The sequence below is a fragment of the Culex pipiens genome, chromosome 1 (genome assembly GCF_016801865.2).
Source record: "Culex pipiens pallens isolate TS chromosome 1, TS_CPP_V2, whole genome shotgun sequence".
Classification (NCBI taxonomy): domain Eukaryota; kingdom Metazoa; phylum Arthropoda; class Insecta; order Diptera; family Culicidae; genus Culex; species Culex pipiens.
Genome location: NC_068937.1, coordinates 114638292 through 114654595, shown reverse-complemented (window position 1 = coordinate 114654595; position 16304 = coordinate 114638292). Strand labels below are relative to the sequence as shown.

The 16304-nt window shown below is 47.6% G+C and overlaps 4 protein-coding genes across 5 annotated transcripts in view; 1 reads left to right on the top strand and 3 right to left on the bottom strand.

The window, feature by feature from the left end:
• Positions 1-252: 252 nt before the first annotated feature.
• On the bottom strand, positions 253-4278 carry LOC128092417 (zinc finger protein 91-like). Its single transcript, XM_052706179.1, has 3 exons — positions 4098-4278; positions 1925-3925; positions 253-1862 (listed from the first exon to the last, which is right to left on the bottom strand). Exons 1-3 carry the CDS (start codon positions 4136-4138, stop codon positions 557-559), a joined length of 3348 nt encoding a protein of 1115 aa, XP_052562139.1. The 5' UTR covers positions 4139-4278; the 3' UTR covers positions 253-556.
• A 60-nt stretch (positions 4279-4338) lies between these two features.
• On the top strand, positions 4339-5616 carry LOC120427163 (ADP-ribosylation factor-like protein 6-interacting protein 4). The gene has a single exon (XM_039592021.2). The coding sequence runs from the start codon at positions 4479-4481 to the stop codon at positions 5109-5111; it is 633 nt and encodes a 210-aa protein (XP_039447955.1). The 5' UTR covers positions 4339-4478; the 3' UTR covers positions 5112-5616.
• Positions 5617-9753: 4137 nt separating this feature from the next.
• The window catches only part of LOC120427162 (zinc finger protein 497-like), a 324949-nt gene continuing 318398 nt past the window's right edge, over positions 9754-16304 (bottom strand). Inside the window, exons 2-5 of one of the 2 annotated variants that reach the window (XM_052706189.1) lie at positions 11677-11753; positions 11255-11604; positions 11071-11188; positions 9754-11010 (exon numbers count right to left, since the gene is read on the bottom strand). In XM_052706189.1, the coding sequence (XP_052562149.1) occupies positions 9882-11010; positions 11071-11188; positions 11255-11604; positions 11677-11699 (1620 nt within the window). In that variant the 5' untranslated portion in view covers positions 11700-11753 and the 3' untranslated portion in view covers positions 9754-9881. Of the gene's footprint in view, positions 11011-11070; positions 11189-11254; positions 11605-11676; positions 11847-16304 lie in introns of those variants that run through there. The other variant, XM_039592020.2, reaches the window with a different exon arrangement.
• On the bottom strand, positions 12247-14426 carry LOC128092422 (zinc finger protein 729-like). Its single transcript, XM_052706184.1, has 2 exons — positions 14253-14426; positions 12247-14187 (listed from the first exon to the last, which is right to left on the bottom strand). Exons 1-2 carry the CDS (start codon positions 14273-14275, stop codon positions 12348-12350), a joined length of 1863 nt encoding a protein of 620 aa, XP_052562144.1. The 5' UTR covers positions 14276-14426; the 3' UTR covers positions 12247-12347.

Below are 16304 nucleotides of genomic sequence, written 5' to 3'. Positions count from 1 at the left end.
ATGACTGGGCGCTCGATAACTGGGTCGTAGCCCAGTTAAAAAGCAGACAACCGTCAAAAACCCAAAACAAACCGAAAATAATATGCATCGGTGGTCCCCTCGTTATTTTTCGTTCAGCCCAGTTAGCGAGCAGCATTCGTTGACTGGGCTACGTTCTCAGCCCAGTTACCGAACAAGTACTGTACTTTTTTGTGTGTGGTCTTCAGCTGTATGGGATATTTCGAATGATTTCTGAAATGATTTCGGCACTCATCAGATCTTACTCAATTTTATTAAGTATCAAATAATATCAGAGAAAATAAAAAAAAAGTTTGTGAGTGGGTTGCGTTTGCTGTAATGATCGTAATGGTAAAACTCAAAAAATAAATGATTCGTCTGGCTCGATGAAATTCTTTTTATCACAAATCACAAAAGAAATGCGTAAATTTGATAAATCTTTTGAAGTTAACGTTTAAAAAATAAGATAAAAATCTACATCGATTGCTGATGTATGATTTGAGTCTGTGTTGTTTTACGTAGTGGATATACAATGTCAGTGTTATAATACTTAAAATACTCATGTGCTGGTGGCCTGTCCGGCCTCTCCTCCCTCGTAGGATCCCTCCGGCCCGTGGACCCGCTCCATATGATGGTTCCGGTCGCACAGACGCAGAAACATCCGATCGCAATGCTCACACTGAAAGGTTTCCAGCGGCGCTTGCTGCACCGAATCCTCCGAGTGGTACTTTTCCTTGTGGGTCTGCAGCAGCCGGAAGCGGTCGTACTTCATGGGACACTCGTCGCACGGGAAGCGCAGTTCGGAGCTGTGCAGCCGCTGGTGGTTCCGCAGTGAGGCCTTCCGTTTGAACACCTTTGCACAGTGCTGGCACTTGAAGCCGACGGAGGTGACCTTTTTGTTGGTGCGACCGGCCTTGCGCGTGATCAGGCACGCTTCGCAGTGGTGCGGCCGGCAGTGTTTCGGGTGGTCGTGGATGTGGGCCTTCCAGTTTTCTTCGTTTTTGAAGATGGCCGAACAAATCTGACAGCGGCACAGTTTGTATGGCTTGACGCGAGTGGCGGGTGCTGGGGTTGTTGTGGTCGTCGGAGTAGGCGCTGGCGAGCTTGCGCTGGAAGGTTTGACATCTTCGGATGACGTCTGTGGATCTGTGGAATCCTCTGCGGGTTCCTCCTTGGGAGTGACTGTGGCAGGTGATTCCGAGGTTGTTTTAGCTGCGGGTGCTTGAGATTCGGCTGGATGTACTTGGTACAGGTGCCGTTGGCAGGATCTTTCCCCCTCGAAACGCTCGTTGCACAGCAGGCAGAGGTAGTCCTTGCGTTTCTTTTTCAGCTTGGACTTTTTCAACTCTGGAGTGCCCTCCTCCTCCCGGATGCCGTAGGTTCGCTCCATGACGTGGACGTTCCTCACGTGGGTGATTCTGTCGCGCTCTCGCAGGAAGATACGCGAGCAGTAGTTGCAACTGAACCGCTCGCCGATGGCCGGCGCATCCTCCGAGTGGTACCGCTCCTTGTGGGCCTGCAGCAGGGGCTTACGGGCAAACTGGACGCCGCACTCGTCACAGGGGAACGGCAACTCCGACTGGTGGTACACCATGTGCCGGCTAAGCATCGCGCGGGACTTGAACACGCGCAGACACTTTGGACAGCGGTGCAGCGTGATGTTCATCCGAGGGACGGTCTGTTCGGATTTGGAGTCTTCTTGATCGTCGGTTTGAGCTGTTTCCGCTTCCGTTCCTGCTTCTTCTTCTTCTTCTTCGTCATCATCATCGTCGCCGTAAGATACATCCACCGTTTCCAGAACTTCGTCGGGAAGGCGTTCCAGGGTGACAACGACGTCCCGTATCTCAACGTCCTCTGGCAACACTCTGAAAGAAAGGGAAGGCATTTTCGTTTTGGGTCAAATCGTCACAACGTCAACCATACTCACTCTTCGAAGTTCTCGCTGTCCTCGCCATTTTTTTGGAGTTCCCCGCCGCCGTCGTCACATCCGCCGTGCATTCCGTGGGCCATTTTTTCGTGCTTTGTCAGATCGAACCCGCGTAGGAAGCCGCGCCCGCACACCTTGCAGCTGATGACCGGCTTGCGGACGGTCCCGTCCGGTCCGTGATTGGCCAGCATGTGCTTCTGGAGGAACTTTTCCCGGTGGAAGCTCATGCTGCACAGCTCGCAGCGGAACTTGAGCTTGCCGGTGTGGATGCGCAGGTGCTCCTTTAGGTTGAAGCCGGTCGAGAAGGTTTTCGGACAGCGCGGACACTTGTGGGGCAGGCCGCCGGGTTTGGGCGTGCGTTTCTTGATGGGGGTTGGTTGTTGTTCCGGCTCGAGGCCCGGTTCCGTTTTGATGATGATGGGTTTGACCTCGTAGAAGGTGGGCTTTTTTGCTGGGTGCTGACTGTCGGTGTGTTCGCGGAGCAGCGCCGGCGAGGGGAAGTCTTTGCCACACTGGAGACACCCGAAGCTGAGTTCTGGGCGGGAAGGTGGTGGCGTTGGCGCTGCTTCCGTTTTGGTGGGATCGGGCGTGAGCTTTTCGCGCTTGATGGTGGTGCCGTTCGAGGCGTGGACACTTCGCGTGTGCGTTGCCAGTTGGTGCGCCTCGAGAAACGTTCGCGGACAGTGTTTGCAGCGGAGCCGAGTAATGATGGCCGGGGAGTTGGCCCCGTTGTGGTAGCGTTGGCGGTGCCGGTCCAGGTAGAGCTTGCGATCAAAGCGGGATCCACAATCATTGCACTCGTGCGGGAGCTTGCCCTGGTGATTTAGGACATGCATTTTGAGGGTGGTTCGAGATTTGAACGTTTTTGGACACATCAGACAGATCAGCACGCCGTCTTTGTCGGTGTGCAACTTTTCGATGTGGTCTTCCAGTTCGTTCGTGTTGGGGAAGTTTAGGGGCGTTACGCAGAGCGAGCAACTGAGCTGAGCCGGCGGAGTCGCTGGAGCTGCCGGCTTGACGGAACTGGGAGGACGTTCGAGTTTAGTGGAAGCACTTGTCTTGCGCGGTGGAGCTTTTTTGCCCGACCTGTACAGCTGGGCGTGGGAGCGCACGTAATGTTGGACGCGGTCCGCTTGCCGCGGGAAAATCCGAGGACAATAGTCGCACTTGAGACGCAGCGGAGCAGGAGCAGAAGAGTCCTTGGAGTGGTACTTTTCCTGGTGCTTTCTAAGCGTTTTGATGCGATAAAACCCGGTGCCACACTCCTTGCAGGAGAACTTGCTCGTGTGTACAACAACATGTTCGGTCAGGCTAGCTCTGCTCTTAAACTGTTTGCCACAATCCGGACATTGGTATTTTTTATCATCGTTTACGTTAGACGAGGTGGTCCCAGTCATGACGGATTCACTTCGCTGTTCCGATTCACCGTTCGTAGCTGCCCGAAACTGCTGTGCGAAAGCGTCCAACATCTCGTGGTCCGGCTTCACATCTTGCAGCTCCTCGTCGGCGTCGTCAAAATCATCGCAATCGTCCTGGTTCGGATCTTCCTCCGGTGGCTGATACGTCGTAGGTTCCAGCAAGCTCAGACTCGACTGTCGTCCCGCGTCGAATCGCTCCTGAACCGACGCAATCTGCAACATCGGAGGAGGTGGAGGCTCCTGCTCTCCTTCATCCATGTACCCCCCTTCCAGGTCCGGATCGTCCATGATGGACACGTCGTACTCGGAGTGCAACAGCAGCTCCTTGCGCTTCCGTCGAATCAGCACATCATGCCGCCGGCACCGCTCCCGGAACCACTGAAACTCCTCCAGCGACATCGAGCACATCCAGCAGACCGCCGACGGAAAGTCCTCATCCTGGCTAATCTGAATCCCCGTGCACTGCGCAATCCGATCGATCGTCTCCAACCGAGGACCCTGCCCCACCGGAAACAATTCTTCGAGCTCCTGAGAGCGGTCCGACAGACACAGCCGGCAGTACGAGGACGGGTCGCCATTTGGCCTACGCCACCGCAAAAGAAACAGGAAAAAAAGACAAATATTTTGAACCGTGTGTGTACGTTTGTACTCATGTGTGTATGTGTGTGTCAATCGACACCAAACACTCGTCTTCTTTTCTCTCTCTCAAAACTTTCCCCCAAAGAAAAATTCCACCCGCAAGCGGTCAAACTTACACCTCGAGCAGATCCTCCGCGCCGGGCGCACCGTACTCCATGGTCCGCGACGGTGGGACGCGATTCCGGCCCGCAAAAAGCTACTTTTTTCGCGACTTTTCGACGCACCAGCGAAAAACCCATCAAGCTTCGCGTTTCGTTGTCTTTTTGCTTTTTCTTCCTTCGATGAAGGAGAAGAGATTTTCGCGAAATGCCATCAAAAGAAAAGACAAAGGGAAAAGGGAGGCTGAAAAGCGTCAAACATGTATTTTCGGTAGTTCTTGTGATGCGTGCACGGATAACATTTCAATAAACTTGAACCTTCGTCTTTGAGCGTACACAAAAAAGAAAACAAGTACTTTTCCTCGAAATCAAACAAAAACTTCAAAGTACGAAATCGAAATGAAAGTAAAACGATCTCACTCTAGTGGCCGATCGCGGCGCTCCCGTCGTGATTCGTCGAGCTCCTCCACCAGCAGTCGAAGCAGCAGTTCCGGCAGTGGCTCGAGCAGATCTTCCTCCTCCAGCAGCAGTGGTAGCAGTCCGGACCGGAAGCGGTCGAAAAAATCCTCCAAAGATGAATCTTCCAAAAAGGAGCAGCAGCGCAAGCTGAAGAAACTGCAAAAGAAAGAGGCCAAACGGGAACGAAAGCTGGCCAAGGCCCAGCGCAAGGCGCTCAAGAAGCAGCAGAAAGAGGAACGCAAAGCGGAAAAGCGCCGCCGGAAGGAGCTAAAGAGGCAAAAGCGCCCGACGGACGCCACCTGCAGCAGCAGCACGGTCGATTGTGGCGTGCCGCTGGACTTGATGAACACCCGGGCGCGCGCTCCGGAAACACGCGAAGAGTACGAGGCGCGGCAGGCGATTGTGCGGCGCGTTCTGGATCCGGAAACGGGCCGGTCTCGGCTGGTTAAGGGCGACGGGGAGATTATCGAGGAGTGCGTCAGCCGGGAACGGCACATGGACATTAACAGGCAGGCTACCGCCGGGGATGGGGCCGAGTTTCAGCGCAAGAGCGTCGGGTGGAATGTCGGGTGAGGGCGGTAATAAAGTTGGTTGAGGTTTAAGGAGGTTTTTGGTCATGTGCTTCGAAAAGGTCCATGCGCAGCCGTCTTTTGCAAGTGGAGGGGAAGTTTTGTTATGATTCGCTTTTCATCGGCAAATGTACATGGCGTCTTTTTCATGATGCTTTTTTTTCGTCACGAGGTTCATGTAGTCGATTGTTGACAGGTTGACAGAGCTATATAAACAGGCACTGCTTATGCCAGAGATTTAGTTTATAATAAATACTTTATTTAAAATCATTAATAAACAAACTTTAACAACATTCCCTTCGGTGTGCCCCAAGGATCAGTGCTGAGCCCGATTCTCTACAACATCCTCACCTCCGCGTGCCGATGATTGATGGAGTGTCGTACGCATTCTTTGCGGACGATACTGCATACTTGACGTCGGACAAGGGCCCGAAGATCGTCGTTACCAACCTTCAAGCGGCACAGAACAACCTCGAGGAGTTTCAGTGGAAGTGGCGCATCAAGCTGAATGCTGGGAAAACCCAGTCCATATTCTTCACCAGGAGGCGTGCTGCTCGGCACCTTCCCCGCAGATCGATCAGCGTCAACGGCCAGCCTGCAACGTGGAACGACGATGTCACGTACCTGGGAGTGGTGCATGACAAGAGGCTAAAGTACGAAAAGCACGTGAACTACATCATCGGGAAGGTGGATCGGTCCACCAAACCGCTCTACTCCCTGCTGAATCGGCGGTCGAAGCTGAGCATCAAGAACAAGTCGCTGGTGGTCAAGTGCATCATCCGTCCAATGCTGACCTACGCTGCTGTGGTCTGGGGCAACTGCGCCAGATCGCACCGTTAGCGACTCCAGGTGAAGCAGAACAAGCTGCTCAAGATGGTGCACAACCTGGACCCGTGGTACCCGACCGACGATCTACACGAGCTGGCCGGCGTCGACACCATCGACGCAAGCATCGAAAAGGCAACGAGAACCTTCAGGACTTCCTGTGGGATGTCAACGAATCCGCTCATCGAAGCACTCTCCCGTCGACAACGGTGATATTAGTTTTTAAGCCAAACATAGATCTAGGGTTTTTTCTCAAAATGTATTTTCCCTAAATATGTACTCTTCCTGCAAAGGCTTATGAATTGATCTCAGTTGAAAGGTTCTCCAAATCTCTGAATTGCAAATGTAACATCCTGGAACAGAACTGCTAAATTCAAAAAAAAAAAAAAAAAAAAAAAAAAAAAAAAAAAAAAAAAAAAAAAAAAAAAAAAAACAGACTTTAATGAAGTAGGAGGTGAAGGGGTAGTTGATTAGGAGTACTTTCAGAATATGCAATAACCCAGATAGTGTCAAAATGTACATGATGCCTTTTGAAATGTTGCCGTCGATTTAGCATGATTGGGCTCGTTTAAAAATATTTTGATATGAAATTATAATGTACCACCGCAAAAACCTCTTTTTCTCGCAATACTACATATTTCGTCATTGCTAAGAAATTTTGGAAATTTATGATTGCAAAACAATTGGACAGGTGTGACAGGTCCATTTCAAAAAACACTTTTTTCATTCCACATTTTCGTTCCAATGTTGATATTGCTTATTGCGCGATAAAATCACGTTTCTCCTACGCTTCGACTGACAGGAAGTTGAAATCGTCAATCTTCCGCAGTGAACAAATCTGCTAGGCGAACTGAAATTTTCCAATGAATATTTTCCAAAGCCAACCTTTGACAACAACCAAGAATTTGTTGAACCCTAATTATTTTTTTAAACTTTTTTAATAATATTTTCATATATGAGCCCCTTGTTCCCATGGCTTTCTACCTAAGGTACTCGCGATTGAGTGTGTAGTAGTGCGGTTGTCAAAATCGCTATCTCTGACTCTCTCACTCCACTGACATTGACATTGTTTATGTTTTGGTTTTCCTGGCACGGTCCTTTGTTCTTTTGTTATTGTTTTGGTTTTAGTGGCACGGAGTCATGCACTCACACTAATGCAAAGCAAGATGACGAGTACCTTTGATATACAGCCTTGCCTTGTTCCCGAGACCTCCAAATTAGCAAATGAAATTTTCATAGGACCTTTTCAAATATTTAGCTAGCTTTTTCGAACATCCACAAAATTTTCTTTAAAAGCTAACAACCTTACTTTTGAAATGTGGCGCTCTAAAATTGGTTCAGCCGTTCCGGAGACATTTTTTCAAAAATGTGCTTTTTGCGAAAATCGACGAAAAACGCCATTTTTGGACCACCCTATTTTTGGAGGGAGCACCCTAATCGCCAAACAAAAAAAAAAAATAAGGGTTTAATTATTTGGGTCAAAGAACCCTCACTCCAAATTTGAGCCAAATCGGAGCACTTTTGATTTTGAGACTTCCTGTTTTACGTGCAATGGCTGTATAGAAAAACAATAAGGCCGATGCAAATATTTTTAAAAGTTTTTGTCCCTCGGCTCTGGGCGGTGTCGAGGAGGGGGGGGGGGGGCAAAAAAATAAAAAAATATAAATATTAAAATAACATGCCATAGCTTCAACATTTGCAAGGAAAAAGTGTTTTAAAATGTATTTTACACTAGTTCAGTTGTAAAAAGTGTAAAATAAAAGTTTTCAAAAAATGTAAAATTTGACGAAAACAAAAATTTTAGCGAAAAAAAGCTTTAGCGATAGTAGACATCGGAAATTTTCAAAAATTCAAAAGATTTTCAAATCAACCCAAACATGCTAAAAATGATTCTAAACGCAGGGGAATTCATTTTAAATTGATTTTAACTAATTGCGCTTAAATTTTCATAAAAATATTGAAGTTTTTTGAAAAAAAAAATTTTGCCCCCTGATTTTTCGGGCCAACTTTGAAGGGACGGGGGGGGGGGGGGGGGGGGGGGCAAAAACTTTAAATAAAATTTGTACCAGCCAAATAAATGGTAAAAAGTTCAAAAAAAAATCTTTTCTTTTAATCTTTTAAATTTTCGAGTTTTTCAAATATTTATTTTTTAATGGTTTTTTTTTTATATATTTTTCAGTTTTTAGAATTTTAACGATTCATTGAAGTTTTGTTGTCCTTGGAAAAAAACATTATTTTTTATTCCTTAATTTGTTTGAATGTTTTTTTTTTCAAAATTCTCGGATTTTTGAATTTTTATCACTTTTTTTTATTATTTCTGAAGTTTGTGATATTTTGAATTTTAAAATATTGTATCTTTATTTTTTGAATGGCTTAATTTTTTACAGCTTAATGTAAGGTATGCACTTTGGAAGAAACCGGTCAAGAAAAATTTCAAGTGGGCAGCAGCGGTAGCGAAAGCAAGCCAGAGAGGGTGAAGAAAAGCCCCAAGAAACCGTTCCCTCTCTTTTGTTCTGCCGTTCGTAAAGCTGTTTCTTGATCCCCTTTCTGTTGAAGAGCATACCGGCCCTAAAGGCTTAAAATGTTTTTTTTTCTTTTAGAACTTTGATGATCTTTTAATTTTGAACTTTTTTTTTAAGTTGTTTGAATCAGATTGTTTTAAAATTCTATTTTTATTTTTTTTAAATTGGTTTGATTATAATATTTTTTGAATGGCTTTAAAATCCCAAAAGAAGACCCGCTCCCCCTCCTCGTGGAAAATTGTTCATTAAAAAAAACTTTTTTATTTGAAGCGTGGACAATTTTAGAGGTTTAACAATTTTTTTTTTAAATATTTATATTTTTCAGTTTTTAAATGTTGACGATTTTTTGTTAGTTTTGTTGAACTTTTTTATATTTATTTCTTAATTTGTTTGAATATTTTTTTTTAAATTCTACGAATTTGTTGATTGTTTTTCAATTGTTTTAAATTTATATTTTTTAAGTTTTTCTAAGTAGTTTTTCATGTTTTTAGATTTTTTAAATTTTATAATTTATTTATCTTATTTATATAAGGCCGTTGCCATTATTTTATGAAGTTTATGTCCCTCGACTCTGATCAAAGTCGAGGGGGCAAAAAAATTTAAAAAAGTTAAAAATTGAAATTATAGGCCACGGTTTCAACATTTGCATGAAAAAAGCGTTTTAAAATGCATCATACACCTGTCCAGTTGTTTTGCAATCATTGATTTCCAAAATTTCTAAGTACTGACGAAAATGTTATTTTTGCGAGATAAAAAAGTTTTTGCGGTGCTGTACATTGTAATTTCATAAAAGTTCAAAATATTTTTAAACGAGTCCAAACATGTTTAATATGATTATCAATGCAGAAAAAAAGCGATTTAGAATGTTCTCAGTTAATTAGACATCTATTTCCATTGAAATTTTAATATTTTTTTGAAAAAAATATTTTTTCCCCTGATTTTTCGGACCAATTTTGAAGGGGGCGGGGGGCAACATAAACTTTGAAAAATATTTGCAACGGCCTAAATGTTTTTAATTTATTTCATTATTTTAAATTTTTGAAATTTGTTTGGTAGTTTTTATTTTTTTTTTGAGTATTTTTTTTTATGCCGTCAGCATTTTGATGTTTTGTTTTTTTAATTTGCTGACATTTTTATTTTTCCATTTTTTTATTTGTGTTTTTTAAGCTCTTTGGAATTCTTTAAATTCCAAACCTACATCCTGCCAACAACTTTGCCGAAGACACCAAATCAATAAGAAAATCGATCGCATTGATAATCAATTCCAATTCCAAGAAGAGAGCTAAAAACGATTGCAAATTCCATTTAGATTCGCTATATTTTTATTCTGAATTATCCGACAAAAAAAAAAAAAAAAATCAAACTACACTGCCAAAAGAAGAAAAAAAAACCCTTACATATTCTCCCGACTCTTCAAGAGTCACCGTTTACCGAATCTCGCTGCACCGGCTCAATGCCCGCGCACGTTGGCGTGACTTGGAACCGCGTCGCATACACTGGCCGCACTCGTGCGGTTTCACCTCGTATGGCCGCGCGTGCTCTTGCAGATGCTCCACAAAGTGGTCCACCTTTTGGTAGATGGCGGCGCAAACGTCGCACTCACACTTGACCATCGGCGGCGGTCCCGGGTCAGCGCCTGTTCCGTTCTCGCGCCGGCACTGCTCCAGGTGGTCGTTGAAGTGGTCCAGCTCTCGGAACTCGCCGTAGCACATGATGCAGACAAAGTGAAAGCCGGCGGCAGTTTTCAGCGGCATTGGGTCCTGGTGGGATTGGATTTCTTCCTGGGTTAGGTTGTTCAAAATCACCAGGAAGCGACCCTTTTCGATGGTGGTGCGACCCGCGCCCGTCCGATAGCGCCAGTCGGTGAAACCTTGCGGTGTTTTGCTTCGCTGCACGGGGGACTGCTGGACGGGGGATGTCCGTGCAGGGGGGGCGGACTTGCGACGGTGTTCGATTCTACCAGCTGTTGATTTACGACGTCCTCCGATCTGCACCGGCAGTGGTTTGTCTGGGTGGAGTCTCTTCAGGTGGAAAATGTACCGGCCCTGGCGGGAGAACGTCCTGTCACAGTACTGACATTTGCCGTAGATCTGGTCCGCCGCCTGCCGACAACCGTCTGTCGTTCGGTGACCTTTGAGCTCATTTTCGTTGACAAACTGGAGACTGCACTTTTCACAGCTCAGCAGGAGGTTGTTTTTGTGCCGTTGCGCGTGCTGCTTCAGCCCGCTGGGCGTTGTAAACGTCTGATTGCACTCGACGCAGGTATTTCCTCCGGGGAGATGCTTTTCGTACATGTGCGTCAAGTACCGGTCAACGCTTCGCAATTCCAGCTTGCAAACCGCGCAAAACGTGCCCGATTTGTTGTTGGGATCCGCGCGTTGGGAGTTTGTCTTGGAGGGTTGCTCTCGGTACCGCACGCGGTACGCTTCTTTCTTTTTCCGAGTGCCACTGCTAAACTCCTCCTCCGCTTTGGCTTCCGGAGCCTCCTCGGTCAGTTCGTCGTCGTCCCGAACTATGGCGATCGATTCCTTCCAAGCGGTGTACATCTCGAAATATCTAAAAATAATACAGAATGCTTAGAATTGACCCATCAGCGGCTTTGGCCCGCGGACTTACCCTTCCAGTGCAAGCTTCTTTTCCGATTGTGTCAGTCGAGTGGTCTTCGGCAGTTGCACCAACTCCTCGCTGGTTTCGTTCAGCATGACCTCCGGCAGTATAGGCTCATTCTCAAAATCTAAAAAACCATAAAACTGTCCGTAACTTTCAACCGCAAACACACTCCCCCTCACCCTTCACTCACCGGAATCATCCTGGCAAAACTCCGGCTTCACGTTCACCCACACGCGGTCCTCCGGACAGTCGTAAAACAGCACCGGTCCACCAGCGGGGCCCTCGCGCCTCTTCTGCTTCAGCGCCACATCGCACATCCGGGCCAGCTCGCGCAACGTCCGGATCTGGTCCAGGTGGGAGGTGCACTCGCGACACACCGCACAGGGAAAGTCCTCCGACAGGCTCAACCACACTCCGAGGCACTCGCCGATGGTGTTGACAAACGGTTGGTCCACTTCGGTTCCGTTAGTCCGGATAACCCAGTGCATGCTCGTCTGGGAGAAACACAGCCGGCAAAATAGGGTCGGATCGTTGGACGGGCTGCAAAAAAAAAAAAAAAGATGAGCGAAGGGATGTGTGACGGGCATCGCAACGGTGGAGCGCTATACTTACACCTGGGGAAGCCGGCCTGCCATCGTGGCGCGCGTAGGAAGCGAAAATTGTTCCGGAATCAGACAAGATGGCCAACAGTCGTGCGCTTTTCAGGAAAATTTTCTGCACATTGTTTACGTAGCGACGACGAAGGCGGCGGGGCCGATCCCCGTTTGACAGTTGCTAACACTTCGCGAAAGCGCAAATCGAACTGACAGATGTGGGGGGCTTGGCGGGTGAAATGGGATTTGTGCTGATTTGTATTATTTTTGGCTCAGTGTGTATGAGAAGTGTAGCATGAATTAAGTTTACATTTTTCTTTATTTCATTTTCACCGTGTACGTTTGCAAAAAATTCCAACACCAAAACGTGACGTCTTTTTTTAGTACAAGGTGGATGCCTTGACTAGAAACTTTTATAGCAAAAGTTTTGTTTGTGAAAGCTTTGCTTTTTGCATACCAATCGGGCGTATTTGAGTTTAATTCGATTTGATTTATTTTTAAAACGTTTTCAACTTGCTGAATAAAACATTTCTTTTCAACAGAATGGACAACTCAAAGGGATTTCTTTCCAATAAACAATAAAAAAAAGTTTGGTTGCCACTATTTATTGAATGCTTATTAAAGGAAAAATGCATACAAACGCAATACAAACTGGAAAAGATTAGAAGAGATTTATCGAAAACACAAAACTCACAGCAGCATTCCCAGGAGGGCCGTTTTATCATCCATCAGCAGGCTTTCGTCCACCATCAGAGCGGATGCTCCCTCCTCGTCAACCTCCATTGCCTGCTGCGGTTGCTGTGCCTGAGCATCATCCGCCAGTGGTTCCGTCTGTTCCGGATGGTACTGCTTGTAATGATTGTTCAGACCGGTCCGTTTCCCAAAGGCACGCTGACAGATCGGACAAAAGTGCAGTTTCAGCTGCTCGGTCGCGTTCGGCCCGTGGAAGCGCTCCTTGTGCTTGGCCAGCAGCTGGGGCCGCACGAACCCGAGCGGACACTCGTCACACTTGTGCGGGAAATCGTTGGTGTGCAGATGCAGGTGCCGGTCGAGGCTGCCCTTGTCGCAAAAGCCGCGCCCGCATTCTTCGCAGTGGAAATCGTACTCGCTCTTGTGGCGGAGCTTGTGCCGTTTCAGTCCCTCCGGAGTTTGGAGCTCTTTGTAGCAGATGTCGCACGTATAAACGCGACGGGTTTGACCCTGCACAAAGCCAGGGTAGAGCTGAGCCAGCTCGTCATCCGCGAGGAGCTCCTCCGGCGGCTCTTGAAGTAGAACTTTCTTTTGTCGCGTGTGGAAATAGAACTTTCCAACTGGGATTTCGTAGTTTTCGATCGGCGGAATGATGCTTTCGTCGAGGCGCTCCAAGTAAACCAGACAGGGCATTGTTCCCGGGTAGTGCACGAACGGTTCCTGCTTCGGAATGGTGGGCTCAACGGCGACATCCGGAACGATGCTGTCCACCGGTTCATGAACGACGACTGGCTCAATCTGGTAAATGTCCGCTGGTTGAACTGTTTCAATTTGATAAAACTCCGTTCCCAGTGGCAAAGCAGTGACCCGTTCCGGCTCTGGCGCCGCGATCGCCGGGTGTACCGGGACAAGTGGTGTGCATTCTGCGGGATTGGCCTGTCTGTTGTGCACATCGCGAGTGTGCCGTTTGACCGATCCCACAAAGTGGAACCGATTAAAACAGGTTGAACATTGAAATGGTTTGTTATTCTCGTTGGACGTCGGTTGGGCCGCAGGTGGTACGGCCACGCTCCCTAGAGGCGCCAACGGGGGAACGGGCGCAACTTCCGCGGACGCATTCGACTCCGCTTTCCTTTTCTTTGCCTTTTTCGCCGGTGGAGCCGCCGCCGGAACCTCCTTCAGTGATTCGCCCGTCAGGTTGGCCGGAACGTGCATGCTCTTGGTGTGTAGATGCAGGTGAATCTCCGTGACGAAAACTCGCGGACACTGCAGACACTCAAACACCCGCTGAATTTCGTGCCACTTTTCGCGATGGCGCTTGAGCAGTCCGTTCGTCTTGAAATCAGCGGTGCACAAATGGCACCGGAACGGGTGCTCCGAGTCGTGAATCTTACGGTGCAACTCAAGCCGCTTTGCCGTGGTAAACTTCAACGGACACTGCGCACATTTGTACTTCTGCTCCAGGTTATGGACCACCTGGAAGTGGGTTTTCATCTCCGCCACCGTCGTGAACGCCATCCGGCACTGGTGGCACATCTTTTCCTGCTCGAGGTCGTCCTCGTCCTCCCTTTCACCGTTATCGTTGCGCAGCTCGCCGGTTAGCACGTAGTCGCACTTGAGGCAACGCTCCCGGAACCGCTGGAACTCCTCCAGCATCATCCGGCAGGCACCGCAAATGCCACATTGAGGTGTCCCCGGGTCGAGCCGGATGGCCACGTGGCGCCGGATCAGGTCCAGCAGGAGCTGGTTCGGTGGCGGCAAATGGGTACCGCTAATCAACGGTTCCACATTGGCCTCGGAAAAGCACAGACGGCAGTATGATTCCGGAGAGCCGCTGGGGCTGTCGGCGTGGGAAGAAAAAGTTGGCATTTTACAGGACAAAAGTGGATAAAAACGGATACTTACACAATCAGCAGATCTTCTTCCATCGTGGAGCAAGCGAGCGGCAACTTTTAGCGAGAACAACTGCCAATTTTTCCACAAATTCAGCACTTTTTTCAAAAAATGCAGCTTTAATGTTTTTCGGAGGATGACAGTTCTAAAACCGCAAAATGTTTTCTTTTTTGTTGCGGTTGCGGCGCTTCTGATTGCAATGCACGTTACGAAGAACCTACTCAAGGGTCACTATTTTTTTGGTAAGATGCTGTTGTGCCTGACAGCAGAATCAAAATGAACCAAAATTGTGTTCGATTTTGAAAACATTAAATCGACGGTAACATTTGAAAAGGCATCGTGTACATTTTGACACTTTCTGGGTTATTGTATATTCTGAAAGTACTTCTAATAAGCTACCTCTCCACCAAAAATGAGCAAAAGTTACTTCAGTAAAGTCTGTTTAATCAAGATTTTAAATAAAGTAACATAAACAAAATCTCTGCCATCAGCAGTCCCTGTTTATATAGCCCTGTCAACCTGTCAAACAAAAGACTACATGAACCTCGTGACGAGAAAAAATCATCATGAACAAAGCGCCATGTACATTCGGCGAAGAAAAACGAATCATAACAAAGCGTCCCCCTCAATGACGGCAGGGTGATATAGACGTTGAGGATTTCAAAAGGAGTTATGTTAAATAAAACGACGGAAATATTGTTTTATTGAATTTGGATGATCAAGTATCAGTAAAAGCAACGTTTTTCATCGTTTGTTATTATTAGAACTATTGAAGATCGAAGCAATCTGCGATCACTTAGTAGTTTTCATGTTCATTCGCAATTAAACCTTTTCCCCACGAAGACGTGTTTTTCACTCAGCATAACCACTCCCATTAGGTTATGGGCCCAGAAGTGGGAAGAAAAGTTTAGAAGTTTCTGGAAGCGGAAATATTGAAGAAGTTCTGCAAGCAGTTTCCTGAAGTTCCGTACCGTCAAGATGGCGCAAGCTACAGGACCATGCTCGGTGGCCGAAAGGCTGATTGGCCGGGAGAATTGGTGCACCTGGAAGTTTGGAATGCAGTCCTATCTGGAGGCGGAGGAGCTGTGGGTTGCCGTGGAGCCGAACAAGAAGGCCGACGGTTCGTACGAAGCTGTTGATGCGGCAAAGAACCGGAAAGCTCGCGGCAGGATCATTTCTGGCCTCGATCCTTCGATCTACGTACATGTGCAGGGGACGAAAACGGCCAAGGAAGCGTGGGACAAGCTGGAGAAGACCTACGAGGATCGCGGATTGATGCGGCGCTGGGGCTTACTCCACAAGCTGATGACCACGAACCTAGCCAACTCCGTATCCATGGAAGCGTACGTGACGAGGATGGTTGCTACCGCAAATCAACTAGCTGGTGTTGGTTTCCCGATCGGCGAGGAGTGGCTCGGAATGCTGTTGCTAGCAGGCCTGCCTGAGTCTTACAAACCGATGGTTATGGCTCTCAAAAACTCCGGAGAGGCATTTACGGGTGATTTGATCAAGACCAAGTTGCTCCAGGAGGAACACGAGCCAGCGGAAAACGCCAGTGACCCAGCATTTGCGATCAGCAGGCCAGGTAACAAACAGGATCATCATGGAAACCGGGCAAAGGGTCCGAAGTGTCACGTTTGCCAGAAGTATGGACACATCGCGCGGAACTGCCCCGAGAAAACGTCGTCTACGATGTCACCGGATAAGGAGAGAAGCAAGCCGGGACGTGCCTTCGGTGCTGTACTGACGACGGGGAACGAGAGCAAACCTGAAGATTGGTTCTTCGATTCCGGAGCCAGTCGTCATTTGACCAGAACGAAATCGTTGCTGCACGACGTTCAGCGGGCAAACGGTAAGATGGTCGCTGCCAACAAGGAAGGAATGCAGGTCGTCGCGAAGGGCACTGCTGTGATCAACACGACCTGTGGAGAAGAAATCAACGTTACCGATGTGCAGCTGATACCAGGACTGGCAGCCAACCTACTGTCCGTGAGTAAGATCGTCGATAAAGGATACACTGTAGTTTTCCGACGCAACGGTTGCGAGGTGCTAGACGAGGAAGGC

Coding starts and splice junctions, on each gene's coding strand:
- LOC128092417 (XM_052706179.1), bottom strand. CDS start 4,138: ATGGAGTACGGTGCGCCCGGCGCGGAGGATCTGCTCGAGGT. Junction 3,926..4,097: donor GCGGAGGATCTGCTCGAGGT/GTAAGTTTGACC, acceptor GCGGTGGCGTAG/GCCAAATGGCGACCCGTCCT. Junction 1,863..1,924: donor GACAGCGAGAACTTCGAAGA/GTGAGTATGGTT, acceptor CCTTTCTTTCAG/AGTGTTGCCAGAGGACGTTG.
- LOC128092422 (XM_052706184.1), bottom strand. CDS start 14,275: ATGGAAGAAGATCTGCTGATTGT. Junction 14,188..14,252: donor GAAGAAGATCTGCTGATTGT/GTAAGTATCCGT, acceptor CCACGCCGACAG/CCCCAGCGGCTCTCCGGAAT.
- LOC120427163 (XM_039592021.2), top strand. CDS start 4,479: ATGAAAGTAAAACGATCTCACTCTAGTGGCCGATCGCGGCGCTCCCGT.